Source organism: Rhipicephalus sanguineus, chromosome 1 (assembly GCF_013339695.2).
Source record: "Rhipicephalus sanguineus isolate Rsan-2018 chromosome 1, BIME_Rsan_1.4, whole genome shotgun sequence".
NCBI classification, from domain to species: domain Eukaryota; kingdom Metazoa; phylum Arthropoda; class Arachnida; order Ixodida; family Ixodidae; genus Rhipicephalus; species Rhipicephalus sanguineus.
The window spans coordinates 201,679,629-201,697,055 of NC_051176.1; the positions used below are offsets into that span (position 1 = coordinate 201,679,629).

Consider the following 17,427-nt stretch of genomic DNA (forward strand, 5'->3'; position numbering starts at 1 on the left):
TATATTACATCTCTGGAATGCCAAATACGTGGGTTTCAACGAGTGGAAATTGGTATGCCAGAGAATAAAGAAAAAGGAAACAAAAGCAGACAACCCCCCAACCTCACAGACTGACGATGTCTGGTCAATCAAGGCTAATTAAATGTTTAAAGAGACCCAAAATAAAAATACTAACTCACTTAACTATGACAAACCACTATTTTGAAGCTCTAGTTCCATTAATTCTGCTGCACGAGATCAATTAAAAATAAAACTGTTAGAGGAACACTAAAGACAAACATTTAATCAGTTCAGACTAACAAAGCATTCTTTAAGAACTGTACTGAAGTTAAAAATATCAAGCTGACCAACCACAATGTGGTGCTCCTTTTATATTCCACTTAATCACCTAATTAAAGGGACACTAAAGGCAAATAATGTATGTCAGAGTGAAAGGTCAATGTGTGAGAACAGATAAAACATCAATAGTATCAACAGCAGTGCTCTAGCAATCGAGAAATTAGGGTAAATGTAGGACACGATGTGCGCCACGAGTGGATAATTTAGAAATGATCCTGATGACGTCAAGAGTCTTGAGTACAATTACCCACTAGTAATCAAACTAGTTGTAACAAAAAAAGAATTTTCCGTGCATCACAAAAAATAATAAAATGCTGCTTGTTCGTTTGATTCATGGAAAAAAGAACCTCTTGGTGTTACCGTGGAGAACGGTGCGAGGGGTTCAAAAGTTCCGTTTTCGCCGAGCTGCGCGTCTCAGTGGTAGTTTCAGTGTCACGTACTGCTGCATGTGCTTGGCTCTCGCTATTTTCGCACTGATGATACTCTACTGCTGCTGCTGGCCAAGCTAAGCTCCATTACAGTGAACTATGCAGTTACGGAGTGGCTCATGGTTGCGTCTTGGTAAAGCTGATGGCCGCTGTTGTGCAAGAAACCGTAGTGTCGGCGGCCGGGCAGTAAAGGCGGGCAACGTTGGGCACGGCAACTGCTACGTCAGAAGGCCCGTTCAGGCGGGTGATTTGAAGTGCGCGTACGCCATGCAGACCACTAAAACGTGATTTTCTTTCAAAATAAGCATTTCCTTGGCACGAAACAAGCACTACGAAGTTTCTGGAATGCTACTTCAACAATCAACGTCAACTGCAGCACTGTCAACCATGCTGTAATTACAATTAACAGACAACCTATTATCAAAAAATCCAAGAAAATAGACAGTTTTGTGTTTACCTATTAGTCCAAATTGGTTGTCTTTATAAATTAGCGGTTTTAGATTTTTTTTATTTTTTGCTTAGTGTGAACTTCTCTAGCAGGAAACATTATGAAAGCAAGTAGTTGCAGTAAGCATCTCATCCTTTAATTAACATCAAAGGTGGAACACCATACAGAATACAGAATTCTGTATGGTGTATAGAACACCATACACCATACAGAATCTGAGGCAACAGCATAATGCAGAAACATACGGCACGGCAGTAACATCAAGATGGCTGCCTCATATGATGGCTGCTTAGCAGTTGAGAGTAAATCCTATTATCAAGATAGTGTGCAATATATCTATCACTACAGCAGCTGCACAGGCGGGAAAAGACCAAAAACAGCAAACACACACAGAAATGGGTCAAGCAAACTATCACTGCAGGTGACAGCTTACACTACTGAGAAAAAAATGAAGGCTCAACATCTAAAATAAAAAATTGACAGCAACACAAAGCAATGGCTCCTTCGCAAAAAATGCAAGAGGACCAGACCTTCGAGATAAAATAGAACACAAGCTTCACTATAGTGCGCAAAGAGAATGACACAGCAAGCCATAAAGACCAGAAAAATTCTTTACTCAGTTATCATTAGAAATGTTCATGCTAAGAACCTAAAGTATCTGCAGGAATGCTGTCATAAAGGCAGTGCGCAGAGGACTCCAATCCAGTTGAGAGTGAACACCATTTATAATGTTGCACAATGACAACTGGCTGGTGCCACAAAAGCAGTACAGCAGTTGCTAAAGCTTTTTATCTACATTTTAAATCAAGAGAGAAGCACACTTCTCTTGTGAGAAATGTGTGAAATGCATACTAGGTGAAACATAACAGAACTGCATACTACTTTAGCTAAAATGCTGAAAAGCAAAATAACTTGCCAGACATTGAAAAGTGGTGGGAGAAAAAACAAAAAGCATTTCCAAAATTATAAAGCTATGGAGGATGTGTGCTGACACAATAGGCACTGCACTTTAAAAAATTTAAATGTTCCAATACACGAAAATATAATAATAAAACCTCATACATCTGACAGATTCTTGTACTGCCAACACCTCAAGGCCTGCAGGCGCCGTGAAAGCTTGTAAAAATGTCACATTACCAATTCTTCCGCAGTCTCACTGCATAGCAACAATGCACACTTGAATAACTTAGAACGAAGGCTTGCTAACCTAGCACATTAAAAGTAAACGATCAACGGCAGTAACTTTTCAACCCTATAACGCTTATACATACATCATACACCCCATTTACACCAAAAAAAGGCAAACGACGGCAAATTGATTGGAGGTCAAACAACCACTCTGCCACCAGCCTTTTATCATCTCAAATATTTCCAATAAATTTTCAGACATAGCACTCTCACCAACGTTTGTGCTACTCTGCTTCCTGGTGAAACATTTTCAGTCATATAATTGAAGTACAGTATGATTATGTTCACCATGTTATGCCTGTTATGCTCACCTAATAACATCAGAAAAACCAAGGCCATATATTAGCCAAAGTACATCTTTACCAGGTGACACTAAAATGGCAATTTTTGCCAACGAACACTGCGAGGTTTCTGTAATGATATTTTGACAGCATATATGAACTTAATGTATGCCCTTTAGTGTTCCTCTAAGCCACCTTTACAAACGCAGGTGACAGAATAATGGTTCCAGCATTGTTTGCAATTGAATTTAAGAGCACCGTACATGCTATATAACGTTCACTCACAAGTTATGATGAGTTTAAAAAGAATGTGTTGAAGTAATACAATTTTGTTTTAAAGAGACCATCAACAAATTAAGGACCTAGTTTTTTTTCATGGCACAATGAAAAGCTCATCCTCCAATGTCTTTATACTTGCAGCAGTTACTCCCAGTTATTTTTTTTTATTTAAGCAATCTAAAAAAGTACAAGTGAACCATGGCAACACAGAGAAGTACGAACAATGCCAAAAGCTTGCCTCACAAATTGACAGCTTTCAAAGGAGTGAGTACAACTTCGGTAAACTATTTACATTTTCTCCTTTTCAGCCACTTCAAAATAGAAAGCTGCTGCAGCATGTCTGCATTCCAGTACTAAGCCTTTTAAAAAATTTCTATTACCTTATCTCTCTAAAAGGTAGAATCTAAAACATAGACTGACAGAGGTGTAGCCAGAAATTGTTTTTTTTTTTTTCGGGGGGGGGGGGGGGTCTCAATATTTATGTATCTTCGTGTATGTGTTTGTATGCGTGCATCTAACACACACATGCAAAATTCAAAAATTTCGGGGGAATTTTAACACCACCCCCACCTCATGGCTACGTTGGTGTTCTTTGATGTGTTTCCGACTCTTGAATCATTTCTGGCACATGCAGTTACCAAAAGCAAAGCCTTCAAGATCAGTCTCCTTAACCAAAGAGAACCGTCACTAGACTGTGCATTTGGACACCACATAAAACTTCCCGACGACCTGCATAGGCCTACATTATAGCTTGCCATGACCATCCTAATTCTGCTGATACACAAGCTAGGCCAACTCATCCTAAACAATATAATGCTTTTTCACGACAGCATGGTAACAACCCACATTTCAGAGAGTGGTCACACTAAGAAACACATCCTTGCTTTGTGTCAGCCATTTGCAATAGAAAATTACAGCTCGCCTGTGACAGCCCAACATGAAACTGTACAAACGCTGAACTTCAATATTTCCCTGGACCAGAGCAATGCTCATTGCCATCACAATGAGGACTGTACATGGGAGTTGTTTCATTAAGTCACGCTAATGCAGCACCACTTTTCTACACATGACAATCGAACATTTAGCTACATACACACTGCGAGTTAAATATTAACATAATTTAAAGAAATCTACTCCAGGAGAAATTTATCACATCCTAATATTAAGTAAAGGCCCAGGAGACTCAGGCACTCATGGTAGGTCATGTAATTAGGTATCCTACTTGCTGCATATTTTTGACACATGGTGCACCAAGCATCACTTATTTCCACTGGTTCTCAGGAATTAAAAATATAAGCACTCATTTAATGAGAAAAAATTCATTACATACTTAGTAACGATTGTGTCTGCAAATTATGAAATGCCTGTGTGGCTCGAGAAAGTTCAAAAATCAGAACAGAAGGTTGTGCCCTTCTTTTCGCAAGAGCTGCAGATTCAGAGGGAGAATGAGAGGAAACTTGCACATATATGCCTATGCAGCACGGACTCTTTAAAACGTCCAACCTGTCCAGAGTGGTGCACGCGAGCGCAACCAGACCGTTTGTGAAACGCCACTGACCATGCATGGCATGCAACTTCGCTTCTTCACCCAATGCAAAGTGCACAATGCCACTGATGCCAGTGCTCCAAGAGGCAAAATAGAGAACGAAGAAAAAGGGAGGAAGGTTTTCTCGTCACGTCAACACGATGTGCTTCTTTCCCTTGACACTTCAGACAATGCATGGGAGTGATGGTGCTTACGGCTGCCAGCTGCAGCAAATAGAGCACAGCCTCCGACTGTGAAGCTCGCCTCCTAGAGGCATGGTAATAGACGCTTCTATTTCTTCTAACACATCTAACAGCGAGAAGATTTGAAGACTTCTTTTGGTAAAACATTTTCCAAACTGCACCTTGCAACTTCCAGTGATTAACCAAAATTTGCAAAGGGGCCTGGTGAGGAGGCCCTTTAAAGCCCTCAAGACCATGCATTTTCTAGTGAAAACTCCTAATTACAACGAAATTCTTGACTTTCAATAGTCACTAATGTGAATTTTTTTTTATCAATTGAATCATCACCTAAAAGCACATACAAAAGCTAATTATTGGCTGCAGTAATTGCAAGATTAAAAATATTGCTATTTTGCCATTGCTGGGAGAATGTGGCACCTTCAACACCCTGTATCAATATCAGTAAAGTAAGCGTGTGTAGAAATACTCTTCATACTGATTCATGTCTGCATTTTTCTCATTAACCCCATAGGACAACATTCGCAAGAACAAGGGGATCCACAACAGACGGGCAAGTCTGTCTGGCACATTTATAAAGGATCAAATGGAAGGATCCAATGCAAGTTCCACACACCAATAAGTGTGGCTCGAGCAATAAGAGACTCGAGATCCAGATGCAATATGCTACAAATGAAAAGTTTTACTGGTTTTGGTAATGTTGATTAGCATCAGAACAACACAAAAGGAAAAAAAGAAAATTCCTGCCAGACCATGCAATCACTCTTTTTATCCCTTTTTGGGAATCAGATTCTTCGCAGTTTTTTTTTTTTTTTACTGTCCTGCATGTCAAGCCATCAGTGTGACCAGAATATGGCATATTGCTTAAGTAAGAAATGTGTTGTTCGAGATAGAAGTTCTGCAACCAAAGAATAAAGCTAAAAACAAGAATGGCTACAATGGTCTTAAGCTGCTTTATAACCCAAAACAATTAATGGTCAGTCAACAAAAACAAATGCTGCCAATTGTCTAGTAAAGGTTATGTTTACAAGCAGTGTTATGCATACGTGCTTAAGCTCATGAAAACAGCATGCAGCATCCCCTGCATTGACTCAATTTGATAACCTGAGAATAAAAATGTTTGCTGAAAGTTACAAAATTTTAAAAGCCATGCTTAACATTGCAAAATGAACGTCCTCGCCAATTTAAAGCACGTTATTTATGCAAACTTTCTTATGCAATATTTAGTTTTCATATTCTCTATAAATGCCTAATGAAAATACTACCATTTTTGCCTTGCATGATATCTGATGCAATACCTCACAGAACCAAAGAGCATGCTGTCAATACACTCAAGAGCTACGAAGCAAGATTATAATGGCAGGTGTGTGTGGATGTAATGAAAGTCAGCATCCACTTCATCTGCTTTAACCAAATAATGCACCCGGCAAGTGGTATTCGCGAAAGTTACCGACAAACAATACAGCCTCAGAATGCACTCTGCCTAGTTCTTGATAATCCCAGTTTGTGCAAGCAGTTTTTTAAGGGTGTAAAAAGTGTTCCAAGAGACTTAGTAGTTATAACTTAAGTGTCTATTTATGACATGTATAACTTTAAAAGCATTCATGTTTTTGGATTTGGTGCCAACACCGAACACAGGAACAGTGAATACTTTTAATGGGAAGTACACATTTCTAGACCCCATCTCTGCTTCCGTAGAGAATGACAGTGACTAAGAATATGTTAATATTTCAGACTTCAAATCCAAATGCTCAGATTTCATTTCGATTTTGAAATATTTGATCCAATAAGTTGACAATTACAGTTCTCAAATGTCCAATTACACTGGAAGGCAGGGGTACACCAATTACTGTAACATTCCTGCCTGGGAAATGTGTGAAGCTGTTGATCATCCATATTCAGGCTGCCTAAAAGTACTTTTGACGGACTTCAATGTTCCAGCAAACACTTCACAACGTCAATTATGCTGTAGAAAACATTACTGCTGCACTTTCACATTATAAATGCTAGCACTGTGGAATATAATGGGTGATTTCAATGGCAGATTTAGAGCACTTCCGGTAGCATTTGATCTGTTCCTAGCGGAGCAAGTCTATTCCTTTGGTATATAGAGACTTTCGCACGATATGCACACCCCACATGAATAAGATGAACTGACTGAGTTACACATCCCAAAGACATAGTTTGGCTATGACACATGCTATCCCCAGCAGAGGAGTGCCAGTGGAGTACCAAATAAAGAGCACAGCATTTAGTTACAGCGAGGCATCTTGCATGCATGAATATACGTAAAATAATTATAAGGCAGATGTAACGACAATTTCATGTTTTTAAACTTATCCATACAAGCATTTGTAGCTGTCACAAAAGTGGTCATGCCAACAACTGCCAGCACTACAAAGAACCATAATAGTGCTCGCAGTATGTTTCCACTTGACACCAAACCCCATGTATACTAGTGGGCAAAAGCATACTTTTGTAAGCCATCCATTCAAAGAATTATGCCCAACGCTATTCATGTGTAGTCAATCTTTTTTTTTCCCCTTCTCATACCTGTATGTTCACTATACAATTCATACTGTTTAAAAGACATGAGGCATAATAATGCCACAGAAATGGTTAAACTGCAGCGCATTTTTTCACAGCGGAAACAGCAACAAACTCCACTCCAGGTTGAAAATTAGCAGCCAACACAACAAACAAACAGCAAGAAAAAAAAAGAGGGGGGGGGGTGCCCACGTAGCCAGACACAAGTCACATATGTGGCCATAATCGAATAAGCTACGAAATATATATTTTAAAAAACATATGCGAGTTGTCCTTGAGTTGTTACTCATCGCTGAGTAAAGCTTGGGTATACACTACATAACATAAAATTGGTTACTGAGCACAAAAACTGACAGTTTCTATAAAGGCCATTTCAGAATAACCTGCAGATTAGCAAACAGTACATCTGCAGAAATACTCCTTGCAGTTGACGAAAGAAAACATTTTGCCAACACATAAACGGATGAATTGAAGCTAAACGAAACAGCGAGAAGGATGTGAATGCCGTACGAACTAGCCTACCTAACAAGAGCGCCCGCTACACATGGCACGTAGCCGAAAAACGTAACATGCGACGGAAACTACGAGCTATACCAACATTACATGCCGAGTAGCATGCAAATTAAGCATCTATACGGGCAATGGCCTTGCCGTTCGATTCTAAGTTTGGCAAGGATATATAAACTTCACGATACTCCTCCACTGGCTTCAGATTTACGACAGTGAAGATACGGTGTGCGCTTTCTTATCGCACGGGAGACTCTCGCGAGCGACAGGTGAAGATCGAATACCCACCAGCAAGATTTCAGAGAGCCCTACAGTGTGCAGGTAGTCAAACGTTAGCAAATCGAATACCGACGAGGCATTTCTGAACAAACGATATCCGCATCATGACGCTGTCCTTGTCGCGCCCACGAAAGCAAAAGATGCGTGAAAATAGTCGTAGATTTCTTTGGGGGAAATATAACACACATTCCTCATACGGAACGCAGATTAGAATACCGGCAAGATGGTACACCCAGTTCCGAAATCAAAAGGAAAACTTGTTTCCGCCGCAAAATGCACCCGCCCACGTCCGATTCTAGACACTCGGTATCAAATAAAAATAAATAAAATAATGCGCGACAACCTTTAGACCTTACGGTGGAGAAGAAATTCGGGCTCGATGCTGGCGATCATCCGATCTTTTTTCACTTCTACGGAGGCGTCACCGGCGTCGCAAACGCCTGCGCACTACACGGTAAGCCTAACAGCAGTTAGCCGAACCAGCGCAGACGAGCACAGTAGTGCCGTAGCAACATGGCGCCGGTCAATGTGCGAGCGTACGAGCGGCAATCGGCAGTCCGTTTCGAGCGGCAGTTAGCGTCAAGATCATAGTGAAATGTTACGGAACTTGGCTCAGCACATGGCTAACGTTGTCAAGAAATGAATTGCATCAAATGACTGCTACACAAGTCGAGAAAAAAAGATATTAACGTTATGTATGTTACCTCGAAAAGAGAGCCGCTTGTAGATCCATTGTGCCATCTAGTGAGAAGCACCTTAAGTTTTTTAACGGGAAGGGGTCGCGTGGACGTGGATTAGTTGGAAAAGTTTCCGCTTGGGCATTTAGAACGCATGCTATGTGCAAGAATTTTTATAAAAGTTTTGGGTGACCTTAAATGACGTTGAAATATTCTTAAAACTCCCACCTCTTGGTTGCGTTTTTGCCATTTTATTTCACCACGTTAAAGCAGTGCGTGGGTTACGTAATATATCCGTGCATAGTACTTGCTTGTGTGAAAAGTTTAGGAATGGGAGAGAGTGTCTTTGCCATGCTGCCCGATGCTGCGTCAGCTGCGTCTTAAAACAAGTCGCTGAAACGCTTGATGTCAGCAGCGGGCAAGAGCTACACCGGCTACACAACTGCTATCAGCATGTGTGAAATCCCAGTGTTGGCGCGTAGTTATTCAACGGCTGTACTATGAATGGTCTCAGTGTGCAGGTGTGTGTTGCTTGCCTACAGCAGGACAGAATATTTACAATGTGTGCACGCACTCGGCGTTGTTAACATCGAGGGGCCGTGCTTTGTGGGAATCTATATCATTTTCCATTCCGATCATCTTTCGCGCCGAACAAGTGGCCGATCCCGGTGTTAACGCACGCTTGCTTGTGTTCAAACCAGTGATAGAGCTCAAAGAGAGGAAAATGAAGCATGGCCGGTAAGGAGGACGGCTCACAACATCGACACCCTAAACAAAGTCATGGCTCGCGAACGCGGCACACACTTGCACATATATGACGTGCACTCAAGTCCTAGTAAACACACCGTCACTGCAATTGTACTGTCGTAATAATTAAATAAAGTGAAATAAATTCACCTGATCACTTTGATAGTATATGTGTCGCCTGTCTTTATATTTTAAAATTCGTTATATACTTCATTGTGCTGAGTTTGACCATCAAAAGGTGCCCTTTTCAGCGTTAAACGTGCTTTGCACTGTGCCTCTGCCGGTTCGTATCCTTTATTTTGGGCGATGTATGGAGATAAAGCCGCAGCATTGGTAAATAACCGGCACTGCCAGTGATCGCTTTTCCTCACGCTTGTGAAAAAGTTATTTCTTATGTGTTGGTAATCCTTAGCTCGGCGTGTTTCTTACAAATCTACGTCCAGCGTAGCAGACACCGCATCATATGATTCGTTGCTCTGCCATGCAGCATCCGCGGATGATCAATACTGCGCATGACCGTATCCATCCAGTCGCCCTGGCCAAAATGGCGAGCGTTTGGCGTTCGCGAGACCTTCTCGCCCCGAAAGCTTCCTTGTTCCCTTCCGTTTCACTGTCGACCTTCGCGTTTCGTTTGACATGCAATCGGTGATCTCGACTCCCTGTTTCATCAGAGGCTCGGGGGTTCTGCAAGTGCTGGCTGTTGCAAGTATTTTAGCAGTGTCGACGAATCGCAGCGACCTGGTTTTGCCGGGGACCCCTGGAAATGTGTGAGTGCGTTGACTGAGCCTGATCTATGCTGCGGAGTCGTCTCTGATTTCACTTAAGAACTGCACAATATTTGCAAAGCTCGACGGTGCGATGTCACCAGAGCCTCAGTGTTTGATTTTTCTTAGTTCCGAGCTGTACCTTGGGAGAGTGTGTGACCTCTGGAAAAGGGCCACATTAGGCGCGCGTGAAACCGGATGCCTCCAGCTTACATACGCTGATGGATGTCTTCTTATGTGTTCTTTTAAAGTCAGCAATGCACGAGTTGCGTAGCTGCATTAAAAACTGCTTGTTTCGAGTTTTCATGCCGAAAGTGCGAGCGTATATAAACACGGAGGAGCCGCGTTGTGGGCCTTTATTCCTACAGGCAAACATGCGGCTGTTGCTTGTCGCCGTTCTACGTATTCCGCATACATTCGATGTTTGCTGGTTAAGCTGTGTCGGCATACATGGCGTCTGCCAGGAAACAGCGATTTATTCATTGGAGTTATCCCCACTATCGATGTCGTCTTCTTTTCATCCTTGCGCATCTCGCAGCGCGTAATTCGCAATATTCGACAATTCCTAAAATACTCTGCGCGGCCGGCCAGTGTGGTTACATTTAAGTGGCTGCATGCCGGCTTGCGCACAATCACGTGATATTTAACCACCAATCGAAACCATTGTTGACAAAAATGAAGGATACGCCTATTTTCTGTGTTGTGTGTGCATTTTGTATAGTGTGTGGCTGTTTACATGTGTGTTGTTTGTTTTTCGAAAAAAGTGCACGAATGAAAGACCCTCATTAGCTTTAGTGATTTCGTCGGGGGTAAAACATTATACGTGGTTGGGTAAACTCGGTTTACAACTAGCAAGCGACGTCCAGCTGCTGTCTAAAATTTAGTTGCCGCCTGCTTCCGAGGCCGAAGAGTACGCGTAGCAGAAAACACGACTGACGCGTTGCTTACGCGCCCGTACTTCTTAGTGCAAAGCAGTTTATTCAGCGTGTTTTTTTTTTCTTTTAGATTCTGTTCAACAAGGCGTGATTGAAGTTTCAGTTCAAGACCCATTGCGGCAATTTTAAATGTTCCCGGCTCGTTTATCAGAGCGGGACAGCCGCGTCTACGTTTATCGAAGTTTACAAAGTTGGTACGGATTCACCTTTTAAAAAATGAGCGCAAAAAAAAAAAAAAAACAAAGCCCATAGAGCAGGAGAAACTCAACACATAACGCAAGTGTCTTGTTTCATTTGCTAGGGCCGACTTTATTGCCGGGCGAGGTGTAGAGTGCGTCATGTTGAACCTAAGCGATGCGATTCGACTTGTTTGACCTTCGAAGAAATGAGCAGCGCCTGCAACGAAAAATGCTCTTTCAACGTGTGCACCGCCCCGAAAGCTTTCCTAATGGCATGCTACCGGTCACGGATGTTTTCGTGCACCGCGCTGCTTGACTGCCACCTCACTTCCCCCTCTACTTTTTTTTTTTCTTTTTGATCGATAGTAAGTAGTTCAGTTTCGTGATGTCGTCGTTTTCTTATTGTCTCCGTTATTTATTTGTTGTTTGTTTGCTTGTTTATTTACTCATTCATTCACACACACACACACACACACACACACACACACACACACACACACACACACACACACACACACATATATATATATATATATATGGGAATGTGGGGATCGCATGCTTTGGCACACATTCAACTGAATGCTGCCGGTCTCCGATTCGATTTGCAATGGTGCGTAGCCCACACTTCCTATAGTTCAGTGTATGTGTACTGTGTACCTCCACAGATAGCCCTGCACGAGCCCATCGTTCAGCAACCGCAGCGGTGGTCGTGTGGTTAGAGCATCCACCTCCAATGCGGGAGGTACAGGATTCGAATGCCATTGCCGCCGGGCACCGGCCGGTTTTCCTAATGGGGTGAGAGGAACCCACGAGCCACACGTACTCGCTGTTATGTGCAGGGCTGCAGAAATAAGCGTCTCTTCCTCCACATAACCACAAACACAACATATCGTGGTCGTGCGCTCAGCTGGCGACGTTAAAGATGCAAATGTATGTTTAGGCACCCGATTTCGACCCGGCGGCTTGGTATTTAGTAATATGTAATTAGTAGGACTGGTTCGTTTATAGACTTTTACCCGATTAATAACCTGCTAATCGATCAATATGGCAGACTTGTGCATTTACTTCATTAAAACAGCAATCTTGCCAAGTTGATGATTATTCATTTTACGGAGTGCAAGCAAAGACAGGATTTTTATACATGAGGTAAAAGTAAAATAAATGTTATTTTTGTATATGAACGTCGGGGGAAAAAAAAAGAGACCAAAGAATGCAATTTGAATGGCACTCTACTACCGCACGATTTATGGCCGATCCCCCGTAGTGGGTTGTCCTCTAGGAACCAACCAACTTCATGCCTTCAAACCTACGTCAGCGGGGTGCACCCTGCTCTAGACGTATCATTGTAGCACAGCTACAGTGAGCTGCTGTGGTGGTATCATCAAGTCGGGCAGCTTTTTTTCGGCCTCCCAAGGGACATCCACGCAGGTACTAGTGTATAATACTGTCAGCTCAGTGGCATCTTTCCTTAAAGGAGCACCGACACAAAATCTCGAAGACGAGATAACCTGTGGGATGGATTTGTGTGGACACATACGCATCATCTACGAAATATCAATGGATAGTATAGCCTAGAACATATTTAAAATCACATTTAAAGTGTGCATCGCGCCACTCCACGCAAAACACGCCTTTGGTGTTCTTGTAAACAACCAACCGCCACTTGCGTCATGAGTTTGCATTGGCTGCCACGATTGTTGCGGGCGCTCTCTCCCACCCTCTCCTAAAGTCCCTCTATCCTGGCAGACCTTTTCAACGGAAAGAAGGGGAGACTTGCATGAGAGTACAAAGGCAGGTGTCCTCGCCTCGTCAGTGCATCTTGAGGGGGTCACGCATATCTACAACCTCACAGAGGACATTGTAGCAACACCCTGGAAGCCTTCGTTGAAAAGAGTTGTTGACGCGGTGCTCTTGTGCACGCAGTTTTGTGTGATCACGCAGCCAGCTATGTTTACATAGCCATCACTCTGGGTCCCGCCTCCCTGGGTGCTCCCTGAAACCGAAACTGCGACTGGGCGCTATAAAACCGTGTCCAAATAATTAACGGTTGCACACTCGAGGAAACGAGCTTTCCAGTCATGATAAGTGGGTCATTAACTACTTACCGCAACAGAAAAAACAGGATGCAAAATTTTGGTGTCAGTGCTCCTTTAACAAAACTAAAAAAATGCAGTGGGTCCATTTGTAAAACTTTAACCTAATACCAACTGGGGTTGAACCAAGTGTGACTTTTGCAACCTACTGGGCCATACATGTAACCAACTGAATCCAAGCTTCCCAGTTTTATTCAAATTGTATCAAAATCAAGGCTAACTAGTGCTCACGGGCTAGTTGGTACATTTTCCTGAATTGAAGAGCATGTGCAGCGCAATGCAACGTAGACAAGGAACACAGAAACGATGCCATTCCATATCATTTGTGTTCCTTTCCTGTCTACGTTTTATTTGATCTGACTGGAGCTAACCACATGTAACTGGTTTCCCACTTAGTTGTTAAGTGCAAACCAATTAGTTCTGTGTGGTCAACCAATTGAACTTTTGTAGTTGTCCATGTGAAAGAAACTGGTGAAAGCTTTGTAAGTACAGCCCATAAACACAACTAGGTAGTGCTTGTTATGCTAAAGAAACCATGTTGCCTAATTGTGTGCACTAAAACTCTCATGCACAAATGTATGAGTGAGGATCTGAGGCACCCCCATGTGACTAAATGTAATCTCTCTCATAAGGCTTGTAAATTCTGGCCCGTCAAATGGTGTTAGGTTTTTAAAACAAATCGGTGAATTTCTATGGCAGACTCTATAATTCAAAAAGAACTGAATGTTGCTCTCCATTTATCATACCAAGGTGCAAAGTTATTTCTTATTTGAGGACTTGCATTGTAATTGTACAATTATTTTTATTAACAATTTTATTGTTGCACTGCATTGCTTACCTGTGTACCTTTCTTGAAGCCATTTGGCATACTTAAGTCCCATTGGAACCTAGTGAATGCATTCTCAATAAATTAGCTGGTATAGCTGGTAAAACTGTAGATTCCAACATGAAACACTCCAATAATTACTTGGTCAATATGATTCCTCAAGCATATCTCACAATCGCATGTCTCCTTCAGTTGAGAATTATGGTGGAACTTATGTAAATGTGTTATGTTTAAACAACTTTATTCCAAGGCACTCAGTATTCCATTCCAAGAAAGGGAAAGTGGTAATAGGTTGATTTAAACATTTTTAGTAATTAATCTTAATTATTGTGTAATTAAAGATCTATTTATTGTGAAGTCAGTCATGTTCTATTTTTGTATAAAAATAATCAACTCTAAGGCTTGAAACATAATTTGTTATTGGCTATATCCATTCTAAGCAAACAAAAATTATTATTTTGGCGTGGCTTCCAGAATGGCGCACGTCAAACAGCTCTTCGAACATTGTAGTGGTTTCAGTAAAGTGATCCTCTGCAGCAGTGCACAGCACAGTGAAGTTAAATGAGTGCTATTTGTTCACTCGGGAAGCACGTACAAATGTGCACATTACATTACAAGCCGGTTGAAATAACACACGGTGCATGACAGGCCTCTGAAGTTGATGTGTAGTATACACTGCTACTGTCTGGGATATACAATGAGGGTTGAATTGAACTGGCCAGTACCAGTTGGACACATAATGAGGACAAACTGGAACTTTCATAATACTAGCTGATCCCATGACCATATCCAATTGATTCAAATGCTTAATGCCAACTGCGCTCGTAATGATGCCCAAATGGCACTGTTTGGTGTCGGTGGTCCTTGTGCCAGTGAAACCTGATGATCAAACATCAATGATGTCCAAACATTTCACTTCAAAGCTAGAGCAATGAATGTTCCACTTGATTGATCCCGATTGTAATTGCACAAGCAATCGGACTATAAAACATTGTGAACCAGTGAACCCACTGGAAGGCCAAATGGAAAAGTGTAGACAAATCAGCATTACCATTTGAACATGTCAAGTCCAATTGGACTATCCCATTGAAGTCTAACATTCCAATTGGTTTCCAGTCCATTCCATTTTGGGGACCCTGGCTAACAATTCGTATCACCAATTGGATGGACCAAATAACATTCTTCAACTTGGATTGTTCTTGAGCATGTTATTGTCTGTGGACAGCTCAGCTAACTAATTAGTAATTAATTACTATAACAACTCATTTATAACTTAAATATGATTTGTTATTGTTTTTTTACAAGTTTACTCTCTGTGGCCGGAAATAAAGGTGAACAATTTATGATATTATTTGATGCGTAAATGTTTTTGGCTGCATTCCAGTGTTACTTAAAAGGAAAAAAAAAAAATCATTATAGTCGGATGCAACTTAAGAAAACAGGAGAGGCCCCGCCCAGACGACCAAAGCGCGGCAGCCGATCGCCTCCGCGACTAAAGAAATAGTCCTGCTCGAGCACGCACCAATGTTCTCCGAAGGCGGAGCCACCGGCCGTCCTGCTCATGACGCCAGTCCCGAGTGCACGCCCATTGGTGCAGGCTCATGTTCATCCGCCTTTGAGGAGGAAATGCCGCTGCCTTCTAATGTTGTATCCGACTATAGTCATGAATATAACAATATTCGATTTACTGGAAGGTTAGTCAGTGAATTAATTACCCATGCTATTGATTATGCACAAAATTTCGCCATTTCCAGTGAACAGTCTTTTCATAGAAGGGCTGAGTGAACAGTCTTTTCATAGAAGGGCTGGAACACCAAAAATAATATCTTGGGCCACATGAAAATTTTTAGAAGGTTGGTACATAGAATGGTGTATTGTCTGTATGTAATTACATTGTGCTATTACTAGGCACACAAAGCAGCTGATTGTGGCAGTAGCAGTGGTGCTGTGTGGCTGGAACCAATTATGTTTGCACGGAATGGGAAAGATGAAATTTAGAAAGTTGATTATTTGCAAGAATCTGAAAGTTGGCTGACCTGCAAAGGCTCTCTTGTACTTTTAGGATAATATCCTCTTTAGAATAACTTCCTCTTGCACTTTAGGATAATTTTAGCTTGTATATGAGAAACAACTAAATGGCTCTCATATCTGATTCTGCGTGAAAATGAGTGTGCAGGCCGTCTAAAACTGGGGCATACCTATTGCATCACTGCAAATGATGGTTAGCTGCTTGATACGCTTTCTTAGGAACTCATGCCTCTGCGCAGCAATCACAGTTCTCCTACAGTAGAATCGTTTGTAACACATATCTTTCTTCCTGTAGATTCCAATAAGTGTTTTATTCTTATATTGTAACAGAACCAAAGATTTAACTAATTTGATTTGTAAATTTTTAGATTAATTATAAATGAAGTAGCAAAGGCTACTCAATTTATATCATGAAAACTTTGAAATTTGGATGCTCCTATGTTTGTGTGGTGGGGCTTACCTGAATAGTATGTAGTGGTGTTCATGTGCCAACTAGGTGAAAGGAAGTCTTTCATTGTGCATGAGTGGGATAATACATTGTAAGGGTTCTTTTCATCTGCTTCTGTTTTCTATGATCTATTCCCCTCGGTTGCAATATCGGCAATAGTAAGGGCACAGCTTTGTGCAAGCCAATGGCCTAGGATGAAAAGAATGCAAAATGAAACTAATTATTTTAAAATGTGCCCCTGTAATCCCTCAGTATATTTTTGTCAGACTTCGTTTGTGGGCCTCATTCACCTTCCCATAGGGAGGCCTTGTTGACTTCCTTCCTTGCAGGCAATTTGTTTGCTCTTAGTCATGGGAAAAACTGCGAATGAGTTCATAATTTTTTTCTTTCACTACATCAGTGTTATATTGCATTTCTCATTAGAGTAGTTTCATGCAGGGCAGCACTTGGGTGTTAATAACTTACCAACCCGTGAATTTTGTTTTCAGAATTGCACCTTTTGCTTTTTGAAGACGGTGAAGAGAGAACAAGAGCTATGGGTAGCAGCTGTTCTTCTGCACAAAAGAAGGATAAGGATCGTTCGAAGAAGAAGAAGAAAGGGTGCGTATTAAATTTGTCATGGATAGTGCGTAAGTGCTGAACTCCTCCAAAATGCTTTGTGATGCTCACTCACTTGTGTCATTTTGAGGTATACAGACACACCAAACTA

General features: G+C 41.6%; 2 protein-coding genes across 6 annotated transcripts in view; one reads left to right on the forward strand and one right to left on the reverse strand.

The window, feature by feature from the left end:
* The window catches only part of LOC119405515 (AP-1 complex subunit gamma-1), a 116,155-nt gene extending 107,352 nt beyond the window's left edge, over positions 1-8,803 (reverse strand). For 2 of the 4 annotated variants that reach the window (XM_037672366.2, XM_037672352.2), the window contains exon 1: positions 8,726-8,803. In XM_037672366.2, the coding sequence (XP_037528294.1) occupies positions 8,726-8,754 (29 nt within the window). In that variant the 5' untranslated portion in view covers positions 8,755-8,803. Of the gene's footprint in view, positions 1-8,364; positions 8,671-8,725 lie in introns of those variants that run through there. The other 2 variants (XM_037672373.2, XM_037672379.2) reach the window with 2 other exon arrangements.
* A 1,040-nt stretch (positions 8,804-9,843) lies between these two features.
* LOC119405500 (NACHT domain- and WD repeat-containing protein 1) overlaps positions 9,844-17,427 on the forward strand; it is a 74,280-nt gene continuing 66,696 nt past the window's right edge. Inside the window, exons 1-2 of one of the 2 annotated variants that reach the window (XM_037672336.2) lie at positions 9,844-10,212; positions 17,207-17,318. In XM_037672336.2, the coding sequence (XP_037528264.1) occupies positions 17,254-17,318 (65 nt within the window). In that variant the 5' untranslated portion in view covers positions 9,844-10,212; positions 17,207-17,253. The remainder of the gene's footprint in view (positions 10,213-17,206; positions 17,319-17,427) is intronic. The other variant, XM_049418745.1, reaches the window with a different exon arrangement.